Source organism: Vanacampus margaritifer, chromosome 10, assembly GCF_051991255.1.
Source record: "Vanacampus margaritifer isolate UIUO_Vmar chromosome 10, RoL_Vmar_1.0, whole genome shotgun sequence".
In the NCBI taxonomy this organism is placed as follows: domain Eukaryota; kingdom Metazoa; phylum Chordata; class Actinopteri; order Syngnathiformes; family Syngnathidae; genus Vanacampus; species Vanacampus margaritifer.
Genome location: NC_135441.1, coordinates 6,716,939 through 6,740,506, shown reverse-complemented (window position 1 = coordinate 6,740,506; position 23,568 = coordinate 6,716,939). Strand labels below are relative to the sequence as shown.

Sequence of the window (23,568 nt, the reverse complement as noted above, 5' to 3'; positions counted from 1 at the left end):
AAGTAAAAATTGGGTTTATTTTTTAGAAGAAGAAAAAAAGACAACTTTTTTTAATTCTGAAGGACGCTGTGACGGAAAGTGGGCGTGACTGCAAGTCGAACGTACAGTACATTGATTATAAAAGCAACTCAGTTCTGGTTTCAAATAAGGCAACTGACCTACTTTCATTGCACTCCAATTAAAATTAGAAAATACACAAAAATATCGGCAAGAGGGGGAGCAACCTCTGCCATTAAAACACAAAAACAAAACAAAAACATCTACATTGCAGCTTCCACGAGATGCCGTAAATTGTGCTTTTATGGGTAATGTGCCCATTAAAGAGTAAAAGCAATTCGAGACGTCAAGACAAATGACAGCTTTTGAGTGCCATCTGCAATCTCGAGCATCGCAAACTCAATTATTCATAATGCATTTATGAAGTCCGCTGAGACCGCGCTGTCATTCCTGCTCAAACTAACTGGAAAAGCAACATCAAGAGACAAGCTGGAGACGATGGCCCCGCCGGAAGCGCCGTGTGTATGCTGACACCTGCTGGATGGTACCAAAACGCAGTCATGAGAAGACGAAAAATACTGTACAGCATATATAAAATAACGATTTCCGATTTTATGGTTGTTGGGCTGTTCACGCACCACCAACGGACCAAATGTATGTTTGTTTAGCTCTGGCAACCATAAAAATGAACAAAATGAAAATCTGTAAAACGTTTATTTTGAAAATGGGCAGATAAGGTTTAAAAATGGTCGTATGTAAATTTGTTTAAGATGATAATAAAACAATAATTCATTCTCAGTTTGTATTTTATTTAAAATTATTTTGAATATAATTAATCAAGCCATTATTCATTCATATTAAAGTTCTACTTTAATTATTCTTTCATTCTATTTACCACAAATCAATTAATTATTGTATTGGTTTTAAAATAAATTAATAATGAATAAACCATGAATAAGTACATTTTTGTTAACAAATTTGGAGGGGAAAATGGTTACATTAAGGCAATAAATACAGCACTCTTAACAACATGAATTCTCGATGGTTCAGACTAAAGAACCCGGCGGCCACACTTGCAAGACCAACAAATACTGTAACTAAGGGGTCTGCGATTTACAACATTCTTATGTCAGCAACATAATCCGTGTGTAAATTCAAACACACCATAGTCTCAGATGTAGTAGTAAAGTTCCAATTAATATAACAATCAAACATATCATAAAACATAACACTCAAACTAAAAACCACAAGTGCGCCGTATTCTTCTTCTCCTTCACTGCTTGCTGTTCATAACTTAGAAACATCACCGTGTATCCATAGCAATACTGTTTAGGAATAAAAAAAAGTAGGGTTCATTCGTCATTAGATAATATCCATGTACATTTTATTTAGTTGCAAATTTGCCTTTTTTTTAACTCATTCACTGCCATTGACGGCTATAAACGTCAAAAATTCATTTGAACTATTTCTATTAGTTTAACATTTGCTTCCACTTTTGTTAAGAGTATGAAAACCTAGAATTTTTTTAGTGTACATTTAAAACAGATATAAAATTTGTGATTAATCGCAAGTTAACTAGTGAAGTCATGCGATTAATTACGATTAAAAACTTTAATCGCCTGACGCCCCAAATTTTTTATCTTTTCTTGGTTATAATTCATTCACTGCCATCAACGTCAAAAATACATTTGAAATAGTTCTATTAGTTTAAAAAAATTCCCACTTTTGTTAAGAGTATGAAAACCTAGAATCTTTTATTGTACATTTAGAACCGATATAAACTAGAGTTAAATAGTCAAGTCATGCGATTAATTACGATAAAAAAAAAAATTATCACCTCTTGCCCCAATTTTTTTATAATCTTTTTTAAAAATGAATTTATGGCAGTGAATGAGTTAACATGTTCATGTGCGGTGACTGCATTAGCTTTACTTGTTTCAGGCCAGTCATGTAAGGTTCAAGTAAAATACAATTTCAATTTACACCAGCCCAAGATATTATTTGTATCCATGTGTGCGCCAATCGCCATAATGTTGTTTGATCTCAAATGACGTAAAAGGACACCAAAACGAACAGGCAACAATCTTTAATTCCTCAACCGCAAGGTGATTTGTGTGAAACACAACGCAAATCTTACATATCAACATGATATATACAGTATGATCAACCCTGGGCTATTTTCACAGATCTCTGCCAGTTTCACAGCAGCATTCAACACATGGCTTTAGATGAAGTGGCACAAAAAGAAATGAAGTCAGGGGCTGTCAGAGCGGTTGAGGGTTGATCAGGAGAACATTCTCTCCCCTGATGAAGAGCTGGTTGATGTGGCGAGTATGGACCTTGCCATATGCCCTGCACTCTTTCTCCTGGCCAGTCTTTGCGCCCTTCAGTGGCTCTGATGACTTGCGGTCACCTTTGAGGTGAGTGGACGAGTGTTCTGAAGTCCCCTTTAGGTTTGAAGGCGGACCCTGGCCATTCTCTCCCTGGACACACTGCTTCATGGTAGCGCCTTCACCTCCTGAGCTCTCCTGAAGCTTCAGCTTCTCAAAGAGCTGTGCAAACATTTTAACCACATTGGGATGAGTGAACATGTACATAAAACATTCCACAGTATTGATCATACTAAGAGTTGTTTATTGAGACGTATAATCACAAATGAGTAAATAGTAGGGCCCGGACGATTATTGCCCTTTAAACATCAGCCAAAACATGGGGCAAATGCCCGATTATTTTCCCCTTAAAACGTTACCGAAGAAAATTGAAGTTTCTGACGCTGTGAAAGTGCCCTGAATGCACCATTTTGCTTGCGTAACTAGCAAGTGTGCAGCGTATGATATTGTGGTTATTCTTTTGTCCCCCAATCGGCCTTTAAACTGTTTAATGACATCTCAGTTGGAGTAAACAGTAAAACTAAACACACGACGATAAGAATAACATCCACTCTATATTTTAATACAAAACATGCTTCGTTTTTAAAACATCGCTAGCTTTGCTCTAATGCTAAAAGCAAAGGGAGGATCCCATTCAAATGCTAACCAGAAGTTAGCATCGACCTCGGGAGTGTTTTTCCTTCAAATAACGAATTTCCACACACAAATATTGTAGGAACACATACTCACAGGTAAGATAACACTACGCAGAGGCCCAAATTCTTCCTGATGTGTGAAAAACGAGATATTTTATAGAATTCAATTGTAACTTTCTTCTGTACTCACTTTAAGTGTGTACGCCATGGATGCACGGCACCACACTGCCCCCAAGAGGCCAAAACGCAAAGGAACGGTGAGTAGGCTTGAATTCCACATCATTTGTACGTCACAAAAACAAGGTGCAGGGATGAATGGGCAAGACGCTACGATGACACTTTTAAATAATTGAGCAGCTTTAGTAGTTAAATAAATACTAAGTTTTGAAATCACAAATCGTTTGAATCAATCACAATCAAATAATCGTGATTGCTATTTTTCCAGCCCAATTATGTACTCTAACCATATTCAGTACAGCAGTTGAAAACAAGTAAGAATGGTTTTATTAGTGACACATAAATATATATAATAATCTTGTACACTTCATGAAATGTGTTGATAAGGTCATACATACTATGGACTTGTCATTCAAAGCAGAGTAAATCTTAACAGCAAAAGTTAGTGCGTAAGTGACACCCATTGAGAAGGAGTGGGTATGGGATCATTTTATTCATTATCTATATATTTTTTAAATAATCGACCGAGTAATCGGTATTATCTCAGCCAAAAATGCGTATTGGCATCGGCCTCAAAAAATGCATATCAGTCGGGCCCTAGTAAATAGCCTACCCGTGAAATGGTGAGGGCCTTGTCGTGGTACAAGGCCTTGCCGAGAAGAGGCTCTCTGTACGTCTCATCAACGTCCACCATGGCCTGACAACGAGACAACAATCAACAACCGCCTCCAATGACAATCACGTCCAAATACTCACCAAATTCCAGAATTTGTCAAAGGCCACCACGAAGCCAGAGCACACGCCCCTCAGTCCTTTGAAGGTCCTGATGTGAACTTTGACTCTTATCCTCTGCTCCACACATTTGTGCAGTTCGCCTAAAGGACTGCCTTTGCATACTGCACACAAAACACATCTCAGGTTGGTTTCAGCTGTGATATTTTGCAGTTATGTGTGTTACAAAACATTCTTGTCTAGGTGTGTGTTCTCAGATGAATGAAAGTAAATATGTAAAGGTAAAAATGGTTTAAGATCAGCTTCAGAAAACAGGTGAGCTCCAGTGATTGGTTGTTGCCTGAGCAACATTGATGTCATCTTCAGTCGACAGCAAGTGGCAAAATGGCCGCCCCCTGAGATGGATGAATTTTGCCTCACAAGTCTTATTCCACAACTGTAATATTAATCACACACAATGTCATTTTTAGACTAGTGAGGTCACATAAAAGAAATGTTTATGGTTGACTTCCAATTAACGTACGGCTAGCAAGCTTTTTTGGCTGGTGTACCTCCAAACCTTTTTGTCAAAGCCCCTCCCTCATGTGTGGTCAGAGGCGTAGCTTTCCATTCGGCAAACCAGGCAATTGCTTGGGGCCCCCTAGTCAGAGGGGCCCCCAGAGGGCCAATAGATTTCACACAAACCGCATATCTTAGGTGCAGTAACAATTGACTGTCTCAAATTCCCTAAAGGGGCCCGTGACCCCCCCACACACACCCTCACACACACACACTTGTTGCTCCAGTCACTGCGTGCGTGCGTGCGCTAGTGTAAACAAACAATAGGGCGGCAGGAGGTTCTCCGACAAGATGAAAAGGAGCTAAAAACGAAAGAAAAAGAAGGAGAAGAGAAAAGCAAATGACAGTGAATGTAATAAGAATTGTTTATGACTGTTAGAATTTGAGGGCTGGCTTTAATTTCAATCGAGCACAGAGTGAGAAGATCACTGAATCTTGAACATATAATAACTGCTTTTACACAAGACAACGCCAAGGAAGCACCGCTTTTAAAAATGACTTGAACATATATTGTATCAACCTTAAATCAACCAAGTTCCGACTTTTGCACAGTTTAATAACTTAAATACTGAAGATATTTTATTTTTGGTTCCAAATTTTGTTTGGTTAAATAAATATGTGTGCACTTTACTATTGTATTACTGTTTTTATTTTGTTTCAACTAGTCATTTGAATGAAGCACAATTAATTTAGCAACTGTTCTAAATTAGAAAAAAATATTGCTATAATGAGTAAATGCAGGTGCATGCCTAATGAAAAATCTCTCCACATACTTTATTGCTAATTTATTCTTCCATAATTAAGCAATTAAGATTAGTATTACTATTTAGAAAAACAACTTGGGAATGCTATTTAGACAAAAGCTGTTAGGATTATTGTTTTGTTTACTAAACATATAAACCAGCAACAGAAATACTGCAATTAAAATAAAAAGATTTAAAAAAATAATATATATATTTTTCATACATAAACATCATTAAACACAGCTTACATGTTCAAAAGGGAGTAGGAAGAAGTAAAAAACTTATCAAGTTCTACCCCCATACAAAAAACAAACAAACACAAACTTATACATAAACATCTGCACTTATACGTGCATAGATATGCCAACAGTATTGTACATTTAGTTGATAAGCATTTTTACAGATATACACCTATAATTGTAACACACCTTTGCTTACTATTTGTTCTTATTTTGAATTTTTATCGACACTTATACCCCTCAAATCATAGTCACTGTTTCCGATTTCAAACAGCTTCTAAATATTTCCCCATATTTCCACACAATAGGTTATATATGGTAATAATAATGAGCAATATAATGCATATGATGAGTTCTTATTCAAAACATCCTTTGTTTTGTAAAGGATCCCTATAATTTTGGACACTTTCCTTTTAACATTGTATTTGTTTGACTTCCAGCTTAATCTTTTATCGATAAACTACACCAAGAAATTTATTTTCATACACTCTATTCTATTTCATCAGAATCTACTCTAATTGTGACTTGGTGCCTGACTTGTCTCGTGCCAAAAACTATCAACTTTGTTTTGTTTAAATTTAGAGATAATTTGTAGGTGTCAAACCTACCTTTTTTTATGCTTTTAATTCATTCTCCATCGTAATCAGAAGCTGTTTCAGATTTTCTCCAGAGCAGTAAAGAGTTGTGTCATCAGCAAACAAAACACTTTAAAGTATTTTGGAGACACAGCAGATATAATTTATATATAATATAAATAACTTAATGAATAATAAGAAACAAATAAATAAATGACTTCGGGCCAAGCACTGGCCCTTGGGGAACGACGTGAGAGATCATCAATTGTTTTGATTGTATGTTGTTGAACTGCAAATACTGATATCTGTTATCTAGGTAACTTTTAATCCATTTATATGTTTGTCTGAAATGTATCATGCCCAAATAAACTAAACTAAGTTGATTCTTTAAGATGCAGATGGGCAATTTTAAAATTTAACAACATGCATCTGACGAATGGTTGTCTGTCGTGCCCCATGACAACCCCCCCACTCACACCCCACCTGCCAGGGCCACCCAATCCCTTCTTGCTTGGGCCCCTGGGGACCCTTGCTCCGCCACTGTGTGCGATGATTCTCCAGAAGTAGAATTTATTACAACTGAGGATTATCAAATTAAAATAATTTTATTTAGTTTCCTAATTTTGAACATTTAATTCTTAGGCATTCATATTATCCTGATCCTAATTTAAAAACAGAGAGACATTTGAAAATTGAGTATATCAAATTGTTGTTCTTGTTTTCACATTGCTGAAAAGCTAAGATAACAAATAGTTTCATTTATAGTCAACATTTTAAAATAGGTTAATCTTCTGTTCTGGTCTGGGCTCAAATCTTTAAATCCAACTCCAGATGAGTCAGTTCCTCACCAGTCATGAAGCACGTCAGATGAACTTGATTTGACTTTTTCTAAATTTTTGAATACACAACCGTTCAATGTCTCCGTACTTATTGTATAACTTGTCTAGTTCTTTTACCAAAAGCTGAACACCAAAATTCCCAACAGGTGTTTGATCCATGAATCGACCAACACTTCCAAGTATGTCTACTTTGCCTTTCTGTGACTCTTCCAGTCTCTCGCTTTCTCTTTCTCACAACCAGCTAACGACACTATACTGCTAAAACAAACGGCTGTAGGCCTACTGCACTAAAAATGTTAAATAAAAATAAAAATAAATAACGCTAAAAGTTGTGGAATCCTGTGCGTACTGTATGTAGTGGTTGTTGTTGTTTGTCTTTCTTCTTATTTTACAGTATGTAGAAGTGTCTTTTACTAGAAGTGTCAATGCTGTGTATTGAACCTACGGGTCATCCTCGTCAGGACATTTTTCTGAGGCTTGCGTCGCCGTGACTGCGGCGCGCGACTGCTGCTTCCTCCCTCCTCGTCCTCATCCACCGACTTCTTGGTCACAATGAGTTTCTTGAGCCTCTCGATGCGTTCCGGGTCGGCTACTCCTTTCATGGCCTTCAGCCGTTTTTTCTCCACATTCTCCGGCTTGGCTCTCCCGCGGCCCCCCTTCAGAAAGCCCTCGTACTCCGCGACGTTGTTGAAACATTTGATGTTCGGAAACGGGAGCGGCACCGCGGGAGCGTATAGGGCCAAAAGTGGGTCAAAATTGTCAGAACACACGTCTACTTTAGAAGCGTCGCCGTCCCGTGGTACCGATCGTGGCACCGATGAGGAACTGGAGCTGGAAGCGGAGTCTTTTTCTTGACGATCTGGCTTCTTATTTCGTCTGTCCCTCTCTTTCTCCTCCATGTTTGTTTGAAACGACCGCAGGCATATCGCAAAGTATCATGGGAAAATCGGTCATCTTCGAACTTGTGTTCACCGAAGCCATAATTGGGGCTTTTTAAACGTGTTCTGTGTTTTCATATTTAGAATGTCTAGGGTTATTTTAAATGTTTGCACAATATATTAGGTATTTAAAGAATCGTCCACAACTACACTACAAACGCGACCTTGTTACAAAAATGCAAAATATCAGGTATGCTAACTCTGTTATATAAATATATTATTGTTATTATTATTATTATTAGCATTTTATTTGTATATATATTTTTTTAATTTTGCCTTCATCCGGAACCATGTACAATTGTGTCCGTGTTATTAGTACGACCGTATACAGAAACGGACCAAATACAACTCGCCTGAGATGTGCTACGTTATTTGATAGATTCTTACAAGTTATTTGCGAAGACTGGTTAAACTGTCAAGATAACAAAGCTATCAGAAGGATGTTTTAAATTGTTGTTTTGCTTATAATCATTACGAAAGATTTCCGTCGTTTAAAGTGTGGTAAGAGTGACGCAATGTTCATTACTAGTGTTACTTTATTGTCATTTTTGTCTCTCGTTCGTATTTGTTAGGATAAACGCAAATACACAAACGGATCTCATTGAGGAGGCGTTGGAAGATGTGAATAGTGTTGACTACATATTTTTGACACTTTATGTTACAGACATCTTAAATTTACTGTAATGTCTGTATGTAAAAATACACAGTATGCTGTTACCATTTTCTCCATTGCCCCTTAAAAATGAATCCCTTTTTAAATTAAGATTCATTTGACAACATACTACACCAATTGTTAATAAATCGGTATTGTTTTTGTTGCAGGAACAGACTGATGCAGGTTCTAAATGTCTGCAGACTTTGCAACAGTGTCAAGTCTTGTGTTGTCAGACCACTGCCCTGTTATTTTTCTTCCACTAGTACCATGGCTAAGAGCAAATTTGACTATGTGCGTAACTTTGAAGTAGATGACACCTGTCTGAGAAACTGCTACATTGTTGTGAGGCTGGATGGGCGCAACTTCCACAAGTAAGTCGGCTTTTCTTAATGCACATCTGTGATGTTTGTGGGAAAACAAATGTTATAGTCCCTATAGATCAGATTTAACGGTGTCATTATTGTTTTAGGTTTTCGGAGCAGCACAAGTTCACCAAACCCAATGACAACCGAGCCGTGGGCCTGATGACTCGCAGCGCTCGCTCGGTCATGGAGGAGCTAGAGGATATTATCATTGCTTATGGACAAAGTGATGAATTTAGTTTTGTTTTCAAGAGGACTTCCAACTGGTTCAAGAGGAGAGCAAGGTAACTGCGTGTGTAATTATACTTGTGTTGTTGTTGTTGTTGTGTGTTTGACTTTATTTCTTCCGGCAGCAAGCTCATGACCCACGTGGCATCGCAGTTCTCGTCCTCTTTTGTCTTTTACTGGAAAGAGTTTTTTGGTGAGCAGCCTCTCCTCTACCCGCCAGGATTTGATGGACGTGTGGTACTGTATCCTAGTAACCGCAACCTGAAAGACTATCTGAGCTGGAGACAAGCGGACTGTAAGTATGTTACAACTGTCATTATAATGATGATGACAACGATGAAAGTATTTTTATTTAATTTTTTGCTATTCCAGGTCACATAAATAACTTGTACAACACAGTGTTTTGGACCCTTGTACAGAAAGGTAAACTAACCACAGCTCAAGCAGAAGATCGCTTAAAGGTGACTATTCAATGAGTGGTATAGTTAATTCATATCCGGGTTGTCATCCAAAGTTTGATTTAAAATATGTATTTTATATGTACAGTATATAGAATACAGGGGGACATCATGTTCACAACAGAATTCCTTTCTGTTACTAACCAATGCCAAAGCAGTAGTAAAGACATGATAACAGTAAATATTTGAATGTAAAATATATTTTCATAAAAGTAATAAATTGAAAAGCAGTTACCAAAAGAAATAACATTAAAGGAAATACCTTCGACTATGAACGCATTTTGGTGGTATGAATAATTTCATTATTTTTTGGACGATATACACCAACACATTTCTTAATGCTTATTCTCTGGTTGTCGGGTGTTTTCAGCCAGTCACCACATTTAGAACTGCAGTTGTTTTTTTTGCCACAAGATGGAGCTGACTATGTTTCTCAGAATTATTGCCATTTTTGTAGCATTGATAAATAGCAGTGCATAATTTAAGAACATGTCTTTTTTCATCATTTTTATTTTATTTCAAGTGTGTAGTTATGCATAAAATATTAATTAACCATTGCACTCCTAATTTAATACAGACTTTACACACATGATATTACATTTGTGTTCTTGTACAGGGAACGATTGCAGCTGACAAAAATGAAATCCTGTTCTCAGAGTTTGACATCAACTACAACAAGGAACCGGCCATCTATAGGAAAGGCACCACGCTCATCTGGGAAAAGGTCAGATGATTTGATGCTGATTTTATGTATTTCTGCTTGAGATCTTGACATTTTGTTTTCATGTTAAGGTACACATCTAGCATTGAACACAGATTTGGACACAATTATTTCATAGACATTAATGAGAAAAGAAGGCTCAAACTGTAAATATTTATTGTAGTGTACAAGCAACATTTTATGTAGAATTTGAATCTTTTTACTGTAAGAACTTAAACCATAAAAGTTAAAACATTTACACAGTCTTAACCTTAATGAAAAGGGAATAATGCATTGTGATTTTTTTTGTTTATTTATTGAACATATGAACAAATAGCAGAAAAAAAGAAAAAGAAAAGATTTAAAAGATGAAAAACCTTAAAGTCATCATTAGTCATGGTTTACATGTTCAGAAGGGAGTAAGAAGACTTAGCTAGTCCTAACCCTTATTCTTTTTATGTTTTGACTTATTTCATTATTGATACAATAGCTATAGTTATAGACGTTGGATTAATGTTACGTTATATTTTTTTTTTCTTAACCTTTCACTGTGAATCTACCTCATGTCTGTCCCATGTGTTTGTGCATGTTGCACCCACAAGCTGCAGATTTGAAAGCGGGCGTGTCACTGTGTGCCATATGACAGTGTCACAGTGACAGGTTAGCAGAGACAAGATTTTACAAAATCATATAATTTTTGTCATGTTTTCGTTCATGAACTAAAATATCCATAGTTTTTTGTCCAGTTTTTATTAAGTGAAGTACATTTTTATCTCGTCTTCATTGGTCAATGAAAATGCATACTGATTTAGTTGCAGTTATTGTTTATTAATGAGGGTTTTAGTCTAGTCTAATTTTAGTCCAGTGAAAAATGTGCGTTGATGAAATTATTTTTTTTTAGTTTTCGTTGACGAAATTAACACTACATCCAACTAAACTCAGTGCAGCTCTGCTTACCATTTTGGCTTTGAAATGATGCATGGGTGTCACACCTGTGGGGAATCTAGGTGTTTCACCATGATAGTGCCTCTGCTTGATAATGTTTCAGACAGTGTAGTCTGGTCATTGCTTGGAAGTAGCTCTGGATCTTCACCCAGCCTAGATGACTATGCCATAGGAGGAGAAATTTGGTGTGGAGTTGGATATGATGCAAATTAGCCCTACTGTTGTAAGATGGAATTGAAGAACATATCCCTTGCAGTCACTTTTTTTTTAAATAAATAGACAGATAACAAACGATTGTTTAAAAGGTTGTTAAATTCACATTTAATTTATTTGTATGAAAAAAACATAGTATGTCCCCTTAAAGATATTCTTAAAGTGTAACCCTGTTTTTATTTTTCTTTATTTTGCAGCATGATGAAACTGTCACCAAACAAACAAATGGTTTGACTGTTGAGAGGAGGGACAAGTGTGTGACACGAAGCAGGAGGATTGTGCAGGCCCACCACTGTGACATTATAGGAGAAGAGTTTTGGCAGCAACGGTCAAACATTCTGGAAGACGACGGCTGCTAGTGTTGAGAAAAATAAACACACATCATAGTGACAGTGAGAGTGGGCATTCAATTTGTTTACTTAACACACTTTTTATACTACACAATTTCACAAATGACATCTTAGCTCATGTACTGTACAAAGGTGGCCACGACCCGGCCTAGAGACAGGCGGCAGTCACTCCTTGAGGCAGAAGGCAATCACCACTAAGCTAAACATGTTTTCTACCAGTCCTACCATCATGGTCTCATCTAACCCAGCCAAAGAATGACTTATTTATTCCTCAATATAATGTCCCCTTTTGGGGAAACCACATGAAAATTCACAATATGAGAAGACGAGAGAAGAGATGGGTGTCATCTCTGCTGGAACGGCGTCCTTCCTCGAATGTGGTCCTTGGATTGGTGTCATCTCATTCCATATCTTTCGGTTACAAATGGATCACCGCGCCTATAATCTGCTCTTGCAACAACTTGAGGTGATCTTTGGTTAGGAGCATGCCATGGCTTGACTGGACGGTTGTGTCGAATGTTTGCATCCTCAATAGCATCCTGGAGGGGCTTGCGACTGGACGCAAATACACATGCCTGAAGACTTGTGTTCTTTTTGCTCCTTTTTTTCCAACAATGAATAATATTGTTTTATATTGTCTTTTTTCTGTTACAAATGAATGAAACAAAATGATTGAAAAGAAAAGAAAATGAATGCTCCTACAAAGTAGCCAGAGTCCGTAAGATTACCCGCACACACGTCCACGACCCACCACGCAAGTTAATTTCACATTTAAAGTGTTACTACTCCCTTGTTGTAGTACTGTAATTCTACCAATAGAAGGTACTGTTGCACAGTGCAATATCAAATGCATTTGGCAACGACGAAACCATGGTTACTATCAGAGAGATTAAAAAAGAAAATCAATATAAAGCACAGATTACAAGATTAAAATGGAAAAGAATATTATGTAATCATTATTTTGCTCGTTAATATGAAGACACCAAGGAGTTAACTCAACCCAGTCGTGCTTGTGGCGCTGCTATTCACAGGCCACTCATCCACAGCTGTCCCATGAACTACTGATAAACTGTATTATGAACTCACATCTAATCATATTAAACCACAAATGCCTCTTAAAGCATGGGATTGGGCTACATATGCTTTTTTTGTTTTGCATAAGACATACATGTACATTGTGTTCACACACGGTCCATATTAGTGACACAATTTTTGTGTGGTTACGTCACGCCAAATCACTTAGAGCTCCTCAGAAAAATGTGCTCTGGCTGGTTAAAAATGGGGTTTCCACATTAATTTTTAGGTATGACCTACAGGAAACTCCTCTATCGCTTCCTTTTCCATTTCATGAGTTGCAAGCAGTACTTTGATGTCTATCACAGGCATGGCTTATTTATTTAGTCATCTTTAAAGCCCACCAAGTTGTTGAAAAGTAGCTTGTTTTTCATATCAACATATCTCAACTAATTTTGAGGTATTTGAGGACATGCTGAGAAAGTCCATCCATCCATCCATCCATTTACTACCGCTTATCCGGGGTCGGGTTGCGGGGGAAGTAGCTTTAGGAGGCAAGCCCAGACTTCCCTCTCCCCCGCCACTTCGACCAGCTACTCTGGCGGGATCCTAAGGCGTTCCCAGGCCAGCCGGGAGACACATTGTCTATCCAGCGTGTCCTGGGTCATCCCTGGGGCCTCCCACCGATGGGAAATGCCCGGTACACCTCTCCAGGGAGGCGTTCAGGAGGCATCCGGGGGGGGCAAAAGACTGGTTGAGGACTGTCCAAAATTTATCATAGGACATTCTATTGTTTTGAATGTGGATAATGGGGTCATTTTTACCCCCTCCATTTATATATTTTTTTTTACTCATACTTACACACCCTGTATTAGAAGCGCTTAGCAAGGAGTGCTCAGTCTTGTCTCACTGCCAAGACACCATTTAGAGCAGTGAATGAATTTGCGGGCCTGCACTGTCATCTGTGCTAAGAATACCTTCACACACCCCGAGTACACTCGATCCCCCTGACATGTGCTCCGTGGCATATTTATCATCGCACTTCTAAATGACCGACTCAATATGAATGGCTGCTCGGCTGTATTTCATCTCTGTCGTAGGCTCACTTACTGTAAGTGCTTTATTTTTGGGTTAGATGATCTCTCTCAAGCTACTGTAAATGCCTAACAACTGCTTCAGATATGTATGAATGAATGTTGCACTGGTATTCGTATTTTTGTTTTATATATTTATTTTTCTAATGCAGCTGCGTTCAGGACATTTTATTTGGGACACAGCCAAACTCAACACAGTTGTGACCTGACTTGTGGCCTCACAGAAACACAATTCATGGAGAGGCATGGGATCACTTATTTAAAGGCACTACAATATGTGTTACATTCAAGCCTGCTAGTTGAAACTTGTTCGGAATATCATGTTTCCTGATGTAGTGGTCGGAGATGTTTATTTACTCATCAGTGAGTGCCATGTGTCCACTCGGGGTATGGAACATTATCGCACAAACACATTTTTTGTAGTTCTATTATATAATGGTACATTTGACATCGTTTTTCATGCTAATAGACCCCATGACATCTGGATTTTGGTCTGTTTTACTGCCACATCTGACCCCTGCCTTGAGCTGATGATTGAATCTGAGGCTGTTGAAGTATGGATTGTCCACCAACAGACCTTCATCTGCTGTCCCTTCTAAAGTTGTTTTTTTTCCTCAACAATTGTGCTTCGTTATACTGTACTGAGAGCATTTCTAATATTTTGAAGCTCTTACGTTCCTAAAGAAAAAAAAAGAAGTGCCAATCTATTAATTTAGTACCATTGCCTATACAACCACATAGTAAAAAAAATATACGCTTCAATACTATGACAGCATCAATTAAATGTGAATACTATTTTGGTTTTAGATATGTCATATATTCTATTTCATTAGGTGGTCTACTGAATGATGAAGATTCAATAAATAAAACAACATTCCTTAGGAGTCTTTTGAGATACAAACAGCCATTCATTTTTGCACTGTATTGAGAGCAACGATTTGAGATATGTACACTGTGAACTAAACTTAGTTGAAAACGAGCAGCAGTTGGGCAGATAGTGAACAGTTATTACAAAAGAGGCTTCAAGCTCTTTAATGATTTTTTCCCACTTGGTTCCTCTGTGCCCCGACATGTCTTTTTTTTATTTTTATTTACGTCACTCCCAGTAAAAGTTTACTGTCAAACGGGGGAAGGGACCACAAAGACAATGACACATGTATTTAAAGCAACCAAAGAATGTTGCTTGAGATAATTCCGTTTGGCCTAATGCTAGCAATCAATGCTAAACATCATAGATGGCTTACCTAACAACATTGGTGTCGCAAGGTATTTAACCCTTTAAGTGCAATTATTGATTTTTTTTTTAACAAATGTGAACACGTATGCAGAAAACATAAAACTCACAGGCATATATTCTTTATTCTTTGGAGACAACTACTAATATTACAGCATCTTATAGGGTATGTCTGGCTATATATACAGTATATCTGTATGTCTATATCAAACTGTGGTTAAGGTGCACACAGCAGAATTAACAGAATAATGCAAACAATTGAATTTAAGCAAGAAAAGTGTCATACAATGGTATACATGTAATTTTTTACATTGGTACATTTCATTTTGTGTGTTTTTATAAAGTACAATATTATAGAGTGTTATTTTCCTTTTCTTAAATCGCATTTCAAAATGTTTTGTGTTTTTGGTGGTTGAGGATACAACAGTTAATAGCATTTCCAGTTATCTCACTGGTTAAGGTTAATTTGATATACAAGTGTTGTGCGTTACAATCATGTTTGCACAGAGAATAAAACTCGTATCTCAAGAAAGTATAAGAAAATGTATCACGGTAAATTTCAACATGTAGAACTTCTAAATCAGGGTTCACCAATTCCGGTCCTTGAAGATCGGAGTCCTGCAGGTTTTAGAGTTGTGTAGGCGGAAACAACTAAAAGCTGCAGGACTCCGGATCTCGAGGACCAGAATTGGTAAACCTTGCTCTAGATAGTCATGGTTTTGCAATGTGATTTGGCAGAGGTGGCAAATCTAGGTCCACAAAGTAAAACAGTGCTGACTAGCTAGCTCCCTAGCAGCTAACCGAGTGCCCGGGGAGGCTAGCCAGCACCTGGGGCTAAAGCAAAACTGTGGCAGGCTTTTTACATTCTGGACCTGGATTTGCCACCTCTGGATTTTGGTCAATCAGCCTAATGTTATGGACTTAATTGCTTAAAGTAGCACTAAGAATCTTTTCAACCTTAATAAAATATTTTCCTAACTCTTCTGATGAAACATTGACTTAAAACTAGTTGAATGGTACCTGAGGGGGTCTGTGTCATTTTTACTGGCACTAAGTAACTTTGAGGAGGATGGTAGGAACACTGCCACAAAAAAACTACAAATGTACTGACTGCTTTATGGCATACGTCACTTCCCCCTTTACCGGAAGTCAATTTGACTGGCGTGAGCTCAAAAACGACGCAATGCGCTTGTCCTCATGGGAAATATGGCCTTCCTTTAGGCATAACGTTACCGCTTTTGTCTATATGGCACTGCCATAATCAACATAAATTTAAAGTTCCTTAGTGTTGCTTTAAAGATACAGTGTGTATTATTTAATGACATCTAATGGTGAACTAATAGAATGCAACAATTTATAAACTGTACTACACACTTTGCAAGCCTACCACCAATTACTACCAATTATTATTTGGCGTGAGCGAGCAAGCAGCCCGGGGAGCAGGAGTTAGCTGGAGCGGCTAGTGGGAGAAGGTAGTAAAGCAGAGGGCGACAAGCGGCGAGAGCTGGAAACACGGGACTCAGTGACAAGTCTGACGACCACCTGCGGGTTCCAGCTGTGGAAGGTAAGCGGCGATCGACCCATTCGGTCCAACACCAGCTGCAAGCACCACCAAACTACATTAGCAAAGCTCACCTTCCAGCATCCGTATCAGAAAGATGACGGTGAAACATGTCAGCCTTCGAGTCTGCGTGACCTATGTAAGATAATTAGCGATTACTTGACCTATGATTATATTAAAAAATGTTTTACATATTATTGACATTATTTTTTCATTTAATTAAATTTTTAATGTTTTGTTTTTTTAAAGTAAGGATTTCTGCCCTTCGTGGCGCCTTTGTTCAGACTTCTGATGCCTTGTTGAATGCTGGCTACTGTCTGGTCTTGTCTCCCATACGCGCGCATGCGTGTGAACGCGCGCGTACTCGAAGGGGAGGGCTCGACGAGAATGTCCATCATCCCTCAGAGGAGCGGCGCCTCCTCACCATGTCACACCGACGGAGAGTCTGCTTGCGTCGGATGTGAGCGATCCCAGCCAGCGTGTACATTGATGTCTCTCCCGTCCGAGTCCACTGGGAGCCTCTTGTGTTTAGGATGCGTCCTCCTCCTCCTCTGCCTCCTTTCCATGGCGCGCCGTCCGCGCCGTCCTCTCTCCTCTGTTTGTCCCTCCTGGCGCTCCTCCACTCGGCTCAGTCGGCTGTGCAAGCCGCTGTTGGTCGCCGTGAGTCTCTTGTTTGCATCGATAAATGGCTTGAATGCGATTTGTGTATTTTTCTCGAAGGAGCGTCCACTATTCGTTGCATTTGAGGGATGCTCACTATGTAGCCTTAAACAGCTGCATACATTAAAGAGGTCAGGTATTTATAAATGTTGCATGATGGAAAATTGCTGTATAATCCAAACATAAGGTACACTTGCACAATCTTATAGGGTAGCTACAAAAAAAAAAAAAATAGTAGCCTACTGTTTTATGGGATCAGTAGTAATTGAATTATGTCAATAACGCAAATGGCTTTCGACAAAAGTGGCAGCGTGCCCTCCAGTGTGCAATCTACAATATATCTAATCCAACAGAGTGCAAACTCATCTGGGTAAATTAGCATCATTTATGTGGCGCTTTCTGGGATATCCCAGCAATGTAGTTGCTAAACAATAGGAAAGTGCAGCTATGACATCAGCTATGAATGCAAATAAGGCACATAGTTTATTATTTAGCAGAAACTTGCACTAATACAGTACATGCGTCTTTTAAGGCTGTCTTGGACCGATGAGAGATGATTTGTCAATCTAAATTTAAGTCAAATTGGAATCTTCTCCATAAAGCAGTAGAACTAGTCAAGCCAATAAATTTAAAGATAATTATGAAATTGTGTATTGATTCAGCGTTGCCCAAGCTTGGAGTAGGGACCCATGGTTCATTTTTATTGGGTTGCCAATTGCTCGTGTAAATTACTAGCTGTTTCACTGATCATTAATCAGGCTCAGAATTTATACGTAAAAGGCATTTAGATTTGTGTTTGCTGTGCTAAATCAGCTGAACAGTTTATCTTCGGAATGTTAACATGGTAATGACACTGCAGTGCATGATATATTTGATGAAAGTGGATCTGAAGCAAGAAACAACTGTCTAGCTTGGGTTCAGTATGAATAGTTGTTTATATCCCTTTTGATTGGCTGGCGACCAGTTAAGCCTGTACCCAGTCTGCTGTGAACAAGCGCTATAGTTAACTCTCGATTAATCACAAATTTTGCTCTATGCACAATAAAATGCATAATAACATTATGTTTTTCATTATGTTTCATACTCTTGTTAACATAAAAGCGGAAAAAAATTGTTAAACTAATAGAAACATGTCTGCATCTTTTAGTCATTGATACAGCAATTTCATAATAATGTGATATTGATTTGTTTTGGAGGTCATTGTTCTGCCACTAGATGGCATAATTGCATTTGTAAGACGGTGCATTTTCTTTTCATATTAAGAGCTATCTAACCTTTAACATGAAGTAACTTGTGAAATTCTGCACATTTTTAAAATTGTAAAATACAACTTGACCCCAGTCTCCACAAATATATTCATTATTATTAAATTTATAACTGCAAAATTTTGTGTCTGCTGCGTTGCAACTGGAATTCTCTCAGTTCAGGCTTTCCAAGTAAGGGACGGTCATTAATTGTGCATTAAAAAAAATTGTGGCGTTAAAGAAACTAAACTAAATTAACTCAAAATTAACACACTAATTTTGACACCCCTAATATATACAGTACACATTGTGGCGTTTTCACCATATAGTGACAGAAATGACATGAAACCGCTACGGAGAAGTTATGCTCGCTTTGCGAGTGTCAACGTAAGATGGCCGCCACACATACAAGTAGTTCCTGTACTCAAAAGACCAAGATTCCTTGTGAATAGAGCATTCACAGAGCACAAACTAATGTCCATTCAAAGGATGTACCCCAGTCGCGATGACCAAATATTCGGGTTAGAAAAGGGATTACACAGGGGCCAACTAACAACATAATCTGGGTTTTGTGCATGTTAACATGACCTTTGAAGACTACAATATTGCCAATATTGGGGTTTTGAAAGGGTTATTGACTGCATGTAAACGTAGTCATTGACGTGGCCTGACCAATGATTGAGTGACTTAAGCCAGCCTCAAAAAGCCAATACAGTCTTTAAATTTTTTACACTTTCCTTGGTCATCTCATTCTTTCAAAACATTTTAAACATTCACCCCCCATCTCTTATGGTGACTCTTTGAGTCAGCACAGAATCCCATCCCTAGTCTTTAACTAAATCATAGCCTTTCATTAAGATATAAACTGAGGCAGATACCAAATAAGGAAGATAGATGGATTAAGTCTGGACATCTCCACCACTAAGGAGCTGTAGAAACAATTTAACCCCTGATGTGGCTGAATTTCAGCAGCATCTCTCTGACAGATGCAAACTGTATCCACAAAAACAAACATTGTTAAAGCCCCAGTGTGTAATACGTGACCACTAGATGTCGCTATATCATATAATGCAGTAAACTACAACTTGACCCCAGTCTCCAATAATTGTGTAAATATATAAAAAAAAATAAAAAAAACTTATTATTATTTTGAAGGTACAAATTTGGAATGTAATAGTACTTCACTGAAAGAATCTAAAATAAATTAAATTCTTCCACAAGCTAAAATACAGTCAACTTTAATGATATTCATGTGCATTAGGCCATTGGACCACAATCACATGAACTAATTGATCTCATGAGCATGTACAGTATGCAGCCATCTAAAGCGACACCTTTGTGCAGGAGAAATCAGCACGGTGGAGCGTTATGAGATCACCTATCCCATCTGGTTGCATCCTCACAGGCACAGCAGGTCTGCCGACAGACAGGTGAGTCATGCTCACTATGATAATTGAAGACACAATGGCACATTATTTCCAGCTCTGATTTTCTCCGATGCCTTCCTTCCCAGCATCCTGCCGAAGCTCAAGTTGTCATCTCAGCTGAGGGCCAGGAGCTGCGGCTGCACCTGGAGAGGAATCAGTGAGTCTTGGGGCAACTTTACAGGCGCATTAATACTTCTTGCTACAGTAGATCAACTTTTTTTGTCTGACCAAATGTTAATTGATGCATAGACACATTGATGACATCATGGTGTCGGTTGGTGCACAGATGGAGGATCACCGGTGATGTTTGGATGGGTTGTGCTGACACCCGATCTGTGCGCCTTTTGGCTAACAGGAAGTCAGACTATGCTTTTAACATCCGACAATCTGTTAGTCCTGAGTGCTCCCCGTCCAGTCAGTGTGATTCAATTGATAAGACAACGTCTTATTTAATGGACAGTGTGGTAGCTTGGTGGCTTGTCAGTCAGCGCTCTTGAGATGTCTGTGGTGAGAACCAACACACAAGTGCAATGGGAGGCTTTTATGAACATTAGTAGCACATTTTGCCCTAGTAGCGTATGCCTTTAGTCTTTCATTCCTTTACACACAAACACAATTACCAAGTCATGACTCCAGTGTGTCTGACTAACTTGCCCCGGAGGGATTTACCCCCTATGTGCTCCCTTCTCAGCAGGTGGTCCCACTCTTATATTTCCAGAGTTGCTCCGGCAATCACTTATTGGTGGAGCTACTGGATGTGGAGGGAAAAAAACTAAAAAAGAAGAGAGCATGTCTCACTTTATTGCATTATTCACTTACAGGCCGGAAAAGTTTTGAAACTATTTTTGAGCAACTTCTCATCAGTTTCCAGGAACATAAATTATTTCAGCATTTAACAAGCTTCAATTTGTTTAGCTGAAGTTAGACGGGCAGCCAAGTCATAATTATATCCATTCCTGAACACTGGATTCAAGCACAACAGAGGTCACAATGTTGCTTGGATCATTTTAAAATTGAGCGCAGACAGTACACTTGTATTCCTATACCTAAAGAGATACAACTTAAACATGGCATTATCATTGTTAATTTAAAGCCCCAGTGTGTATTTTTTTGTGCCACCTAGTGGGGAACTAATTAAAAATCCCATTATTGATTTCAATAATGTGCAAAAAATATATGTTCCATCACATCAACGCACATTTTTTATATTTAACCGTAGGTCCAGTAATCACTAATTACTGTATATTTCATGGCTGTAATCTCATTTTAATAGAAGCTGCCATGTTTCGCCACCATCTTCCTGCTACGAATGTCGAAAGGACAACTTTGCGAACGTAGTTAGCCCTGGTGGTATTGCGTCAAGTGTCGGGCCAATCTTAACGAAAGGCTGTGATTTGGTTAAAGGCCAGGGATGAGATTCTGTGCTGACTCAAAGAGCAGGATAAGAGATGTGGTGGGGGTGGGTGCGTGTGTGAATGAATGTTTAAGATGTTTTGAAGGAATGAGATGACCAAGGAAAAAGTAAAAAATGTAAAGACTATATTGGCTTTTTTGGGGTGGCTTAAATCACTCAATCATTGGTTAGGCCACGTCAATGACTACGTTTACATGCAGTCAAAACCCAAATATTGGTAATATTGTAGTCTTCAAAGGTCATGTTAACATGCACAAAACCCAGATTATGTTGTTAGTTGTATTTTACAACTTTTAAAATAAATGTATTTAAATTTTTAATAAATAAAATTTCATAAATTACTTAGTATTAAAGATTAGATCGCTCTTAATATGAAAAGAAATATGCACTGAGCTGTCACCAATGTCTTACAAATGCAACTGTGCCATCTAGTGGCAGAAATATTACCTCAACACAAATCAATATCACACTCGTTTTTTACAGTATGAATTGTTATGAAAGTACTAAAAATTAGCAATGACTAAAAGATGCAGCCATATTTCTATTAGTTTAACATTTTTTTCCCTTTTTCACTTTTATGTTAAGAGTATGAAAACTTAGAGAGAAAAAAATGATTTGATTGTACCTTTTATTGTACTTTTAGAACCGATATAACATTTGCGATTAATTGTAAGTTAACTATTGAAGTTATGTGATTAGTTACGATTAAAAATCTTAATCGCCTGACACTCCGAGTATACATACATGTGTGTCATGCATCTGACGTGCAACACAGTGGAGATACACATGCAGTGGTAAACAAACATAACGACGCAGCAAGGAACCACATTTCTACATGAATGCCTTTAGCAGTGTGATCTTTTATTAACCGTAGAAAGTTAAAAGCGGAAATTACGTCTATTTGCGTAATGACATCACGGTTTAGCTTGGATATTTGTATGGGAGTAACTGTCCGCTCACACGTCAACGGGTTATCCCGCTCATTTCAGAAACCGGAATCTGACCCTAATATTGGCCTATGAGCTACAATGATTGGTGGCATTTTTCTTTCACATTTAATTGGTCAGTTTTCATGTCATTCATTACACAACAGCAAGGATTTCCTTCAGTGAATTTAGCTAGAAGAGTATAGCATCCATCAACTATTTGTTTTATGGTGATAAGTGTTGAATCAAAATAATTCACAATTTGTATACTGATTTGAACAAAGGATAGGTGGCCATCATTGGCCTTTGCTGCCCTTTCACTACTCTTAAAAAACAAGCAGCCCGTTGTTTTTCTTTTCTTCTCCTCTGACATTCCCCAGAGATCCGAGGACAAACATCCGTCTCCCGCTCGTTGACTGGTGTCATGCTTCGTAATCACACGCAGACACAGAATATGCTCACAGAATACACAAACCTGACCTAAAGTTCGAACCTGATGGATTTCAGAGTTAGGGATCAGAGAGTAGGAGATGTCTTTGCGTGTCCCTGGTTCTCATTATGTTTAGTCTGCTCAAACGTCTGCCGGCAGACGTCTGTGCTCAAGTCATGATAGACCGCGGGTCGTTTCACCGTGCGGTAAAAGCCTATAAATCGTCCACTACCAACTCTTTGTGTGCGGCGGTGATGTCATCTGATACCATGAGAGAATGCGACCTACTGACCCTAATGCATTATGCCACATGCCCCCTTCACTTCACCCCCCACCTCACTATCTCCCAAGTACATTTGCAAAGTTGCCCCCCTCCCAACACAATCTGAACCAAGTCTTTGTCTCACTGTCAAACAAGCCTGATTCAGCCAGCAATATGCTCTTCAATCGCAGCATCTGTCCTCATCCTGGACCTCATCCCAACTCGGCAAAGTCCCCTAAGGCCAGCACATTTATTTACCCATTTTTTTAATAGTCTTCATTAAAAAGGGCTTGCGTCATTCAGCAGCATATAGAATTAAATTGAAAGGCTTTTAGTTACGCTGCAAAATTTAGACTCAGTAGGGAAGTGGCATAATGTGTCGTATGCAATGTAATGGGCTGCAGAACAAGCTGTGCCGCATTTCAAGGGGTTTTGTAAGTAGGGTAAATGTGGAAATGCATGTTTAGTAACTTTTTTTTGACATTCTTCCTTCAACCTCCTTAATCACTGTACAGTACAGGTGGTTTAGTTTTGATAGTTGTGTTGATTTTTTAATACAAACACAACC

General features: G+C 38.4%; 3 protein-coding genes across 6 annotated transcripts in view; 2 read left to right on the top strand and 1 right to left on the bottom strand.

The window, feature by feature from the left end:
- Window positions 1-2,068: 2,068 nt before the first annotated feature.
- Window positions 2,069-7,857, bottom strand: lsm11 (LSM11, U7 small nuclear RNA associated). Its single transcript, XM_077578841.1, has 4 exons — window positions 7,331-7,857; window positions 3,956-4,095; window positions 3,813-3,896; window positions 2,069-2,549 (listed from the first exon to the last, which is right to left on the bottom strand). The coding sequence occupies exons 1-4, from the start codon at window positions 7,782-7,784 to the stop codon at window positions 2,262-2,264; spliced, it is 966 nt and encodes a 321-aa protein (XP_077434967.1). The 5' UTR covers window positions 7,785-7,857; the 3' UTR covers window positions 2,069-2,261.
- Window positions 7,393-11,776, top strand: thg1l (tRNA-histidine guanylyltransferase 1-like). 4 transcript variants are annotated; one of them, XM_077578839.1, is made up of 7 exons: window positions 7,393-8,013; window positions 8,742-8,849; window positions 8,948-9,124; window positions 9,194-9,363; window positions 9,441-9,529; window positions 10,143-10,250; window positions 11,582-11,776. In XM_077578839.1, the coding sequence occupies exons 1-7, from the start codon at window positions 7,928-7,930 to the stop codon at window positions 11,741-11,743; spliced, it is 900 nt and encodes a 299-aa protein (XP_077434965.1). In that variant the 5' UTR covers window positions 7,393-7,927; the 3' UTR covers window positions 11,744-11,776. The 4 variants fall into 4 exon arrangements, with proteins under 4 accessions (XP_077434965.1, XP_077434963.1, XP_077434966.1 ...); XM_077578837.1 differs by having other exon boundaries at window positions 7,395-8,013; window positions 8,646-8,849; XM_077578840.1 differs by lacking the exon at window positions 7,393-8,013 and adding an exon at window positions 8,113-8,324.
- Window positions 11,777-16,990: 5,214 nt separating this feature from the next.
- Window positions 16,991-23,568, top strand: part of adam19b (ADAM metallopeptidase domain 19b) — a 34,585-nt gene continuing 28,007 nt past the window's right edge. The window contains exons 1-3 of the mRNA XM_077578729.1: window positions 16,991-17,297; window positions 19,886-19,971; window positions 20,055-20,125. Of these exons, the coding sequence (XP_077434855.1) occupies window positions 17,171-17,297; window positions 19,886-19,971; window positions 20,055-20,125 (284 nt within the window). The 5' untranslated portion in view covers window positions 16,991-17,170. The remainder of the gene's footprint in view (window positions 17,298-19,885; window positions 19,972-20,054; window positions 20,126-23,568) is intronic.

What these genes read in the sequence shown, in the direction of transcription:
- lsm11 (XM_077578841.1), bottom strand. Translation starts at nt 7,784, where the DNA reads ATGGAGGAGAAAGAGAGGGACAGACGAAATAAGAAGCCAGATCGTCAA. An exon ending in TTGACAAATTCTGGAATTTG is followed by an intron (nt 3,897 to 3,955) that starts GTGAGTATTTGG and finishes TCTCGTTGTCAG; the next exon opens with GCCATGGTGGACGTTGATGA. An exon ending in AGGCCCTCACCATTTCACGG is followed by an intron (nt 2,550 to 3,812) that starts GTAGGCTATTTA and finishes ATGTTTGCACAG; the next exon opens with CTCTTTGAGAAGCTGAAGCT.
- thg1l (XM_077578837.1), top strand. Translation starts at nt 7,928, where the DNA reads ATGTTTGCACAATATATTAGGTATTTAAAGAATCGTCCACAACTACAC. An exon ending in TGGTTCAAGAGGAGAGCAAG is followed by an intron (nt 9,125 to 9,193) that starts GTAACTGCGTGT and finishes TTCTTCCGGCAG; the next exon opens with CAAGCTCATGACCCACGTGG. An exon ending in AAGCAGAAGATCGCTTAAAG is followed by an intron (nt 9,530 to 10,142) that starts GTGACTATTCAA and finishes GTTCTTGTACAG; the next exon opens with GGAACGATTGCAGCTGACAA.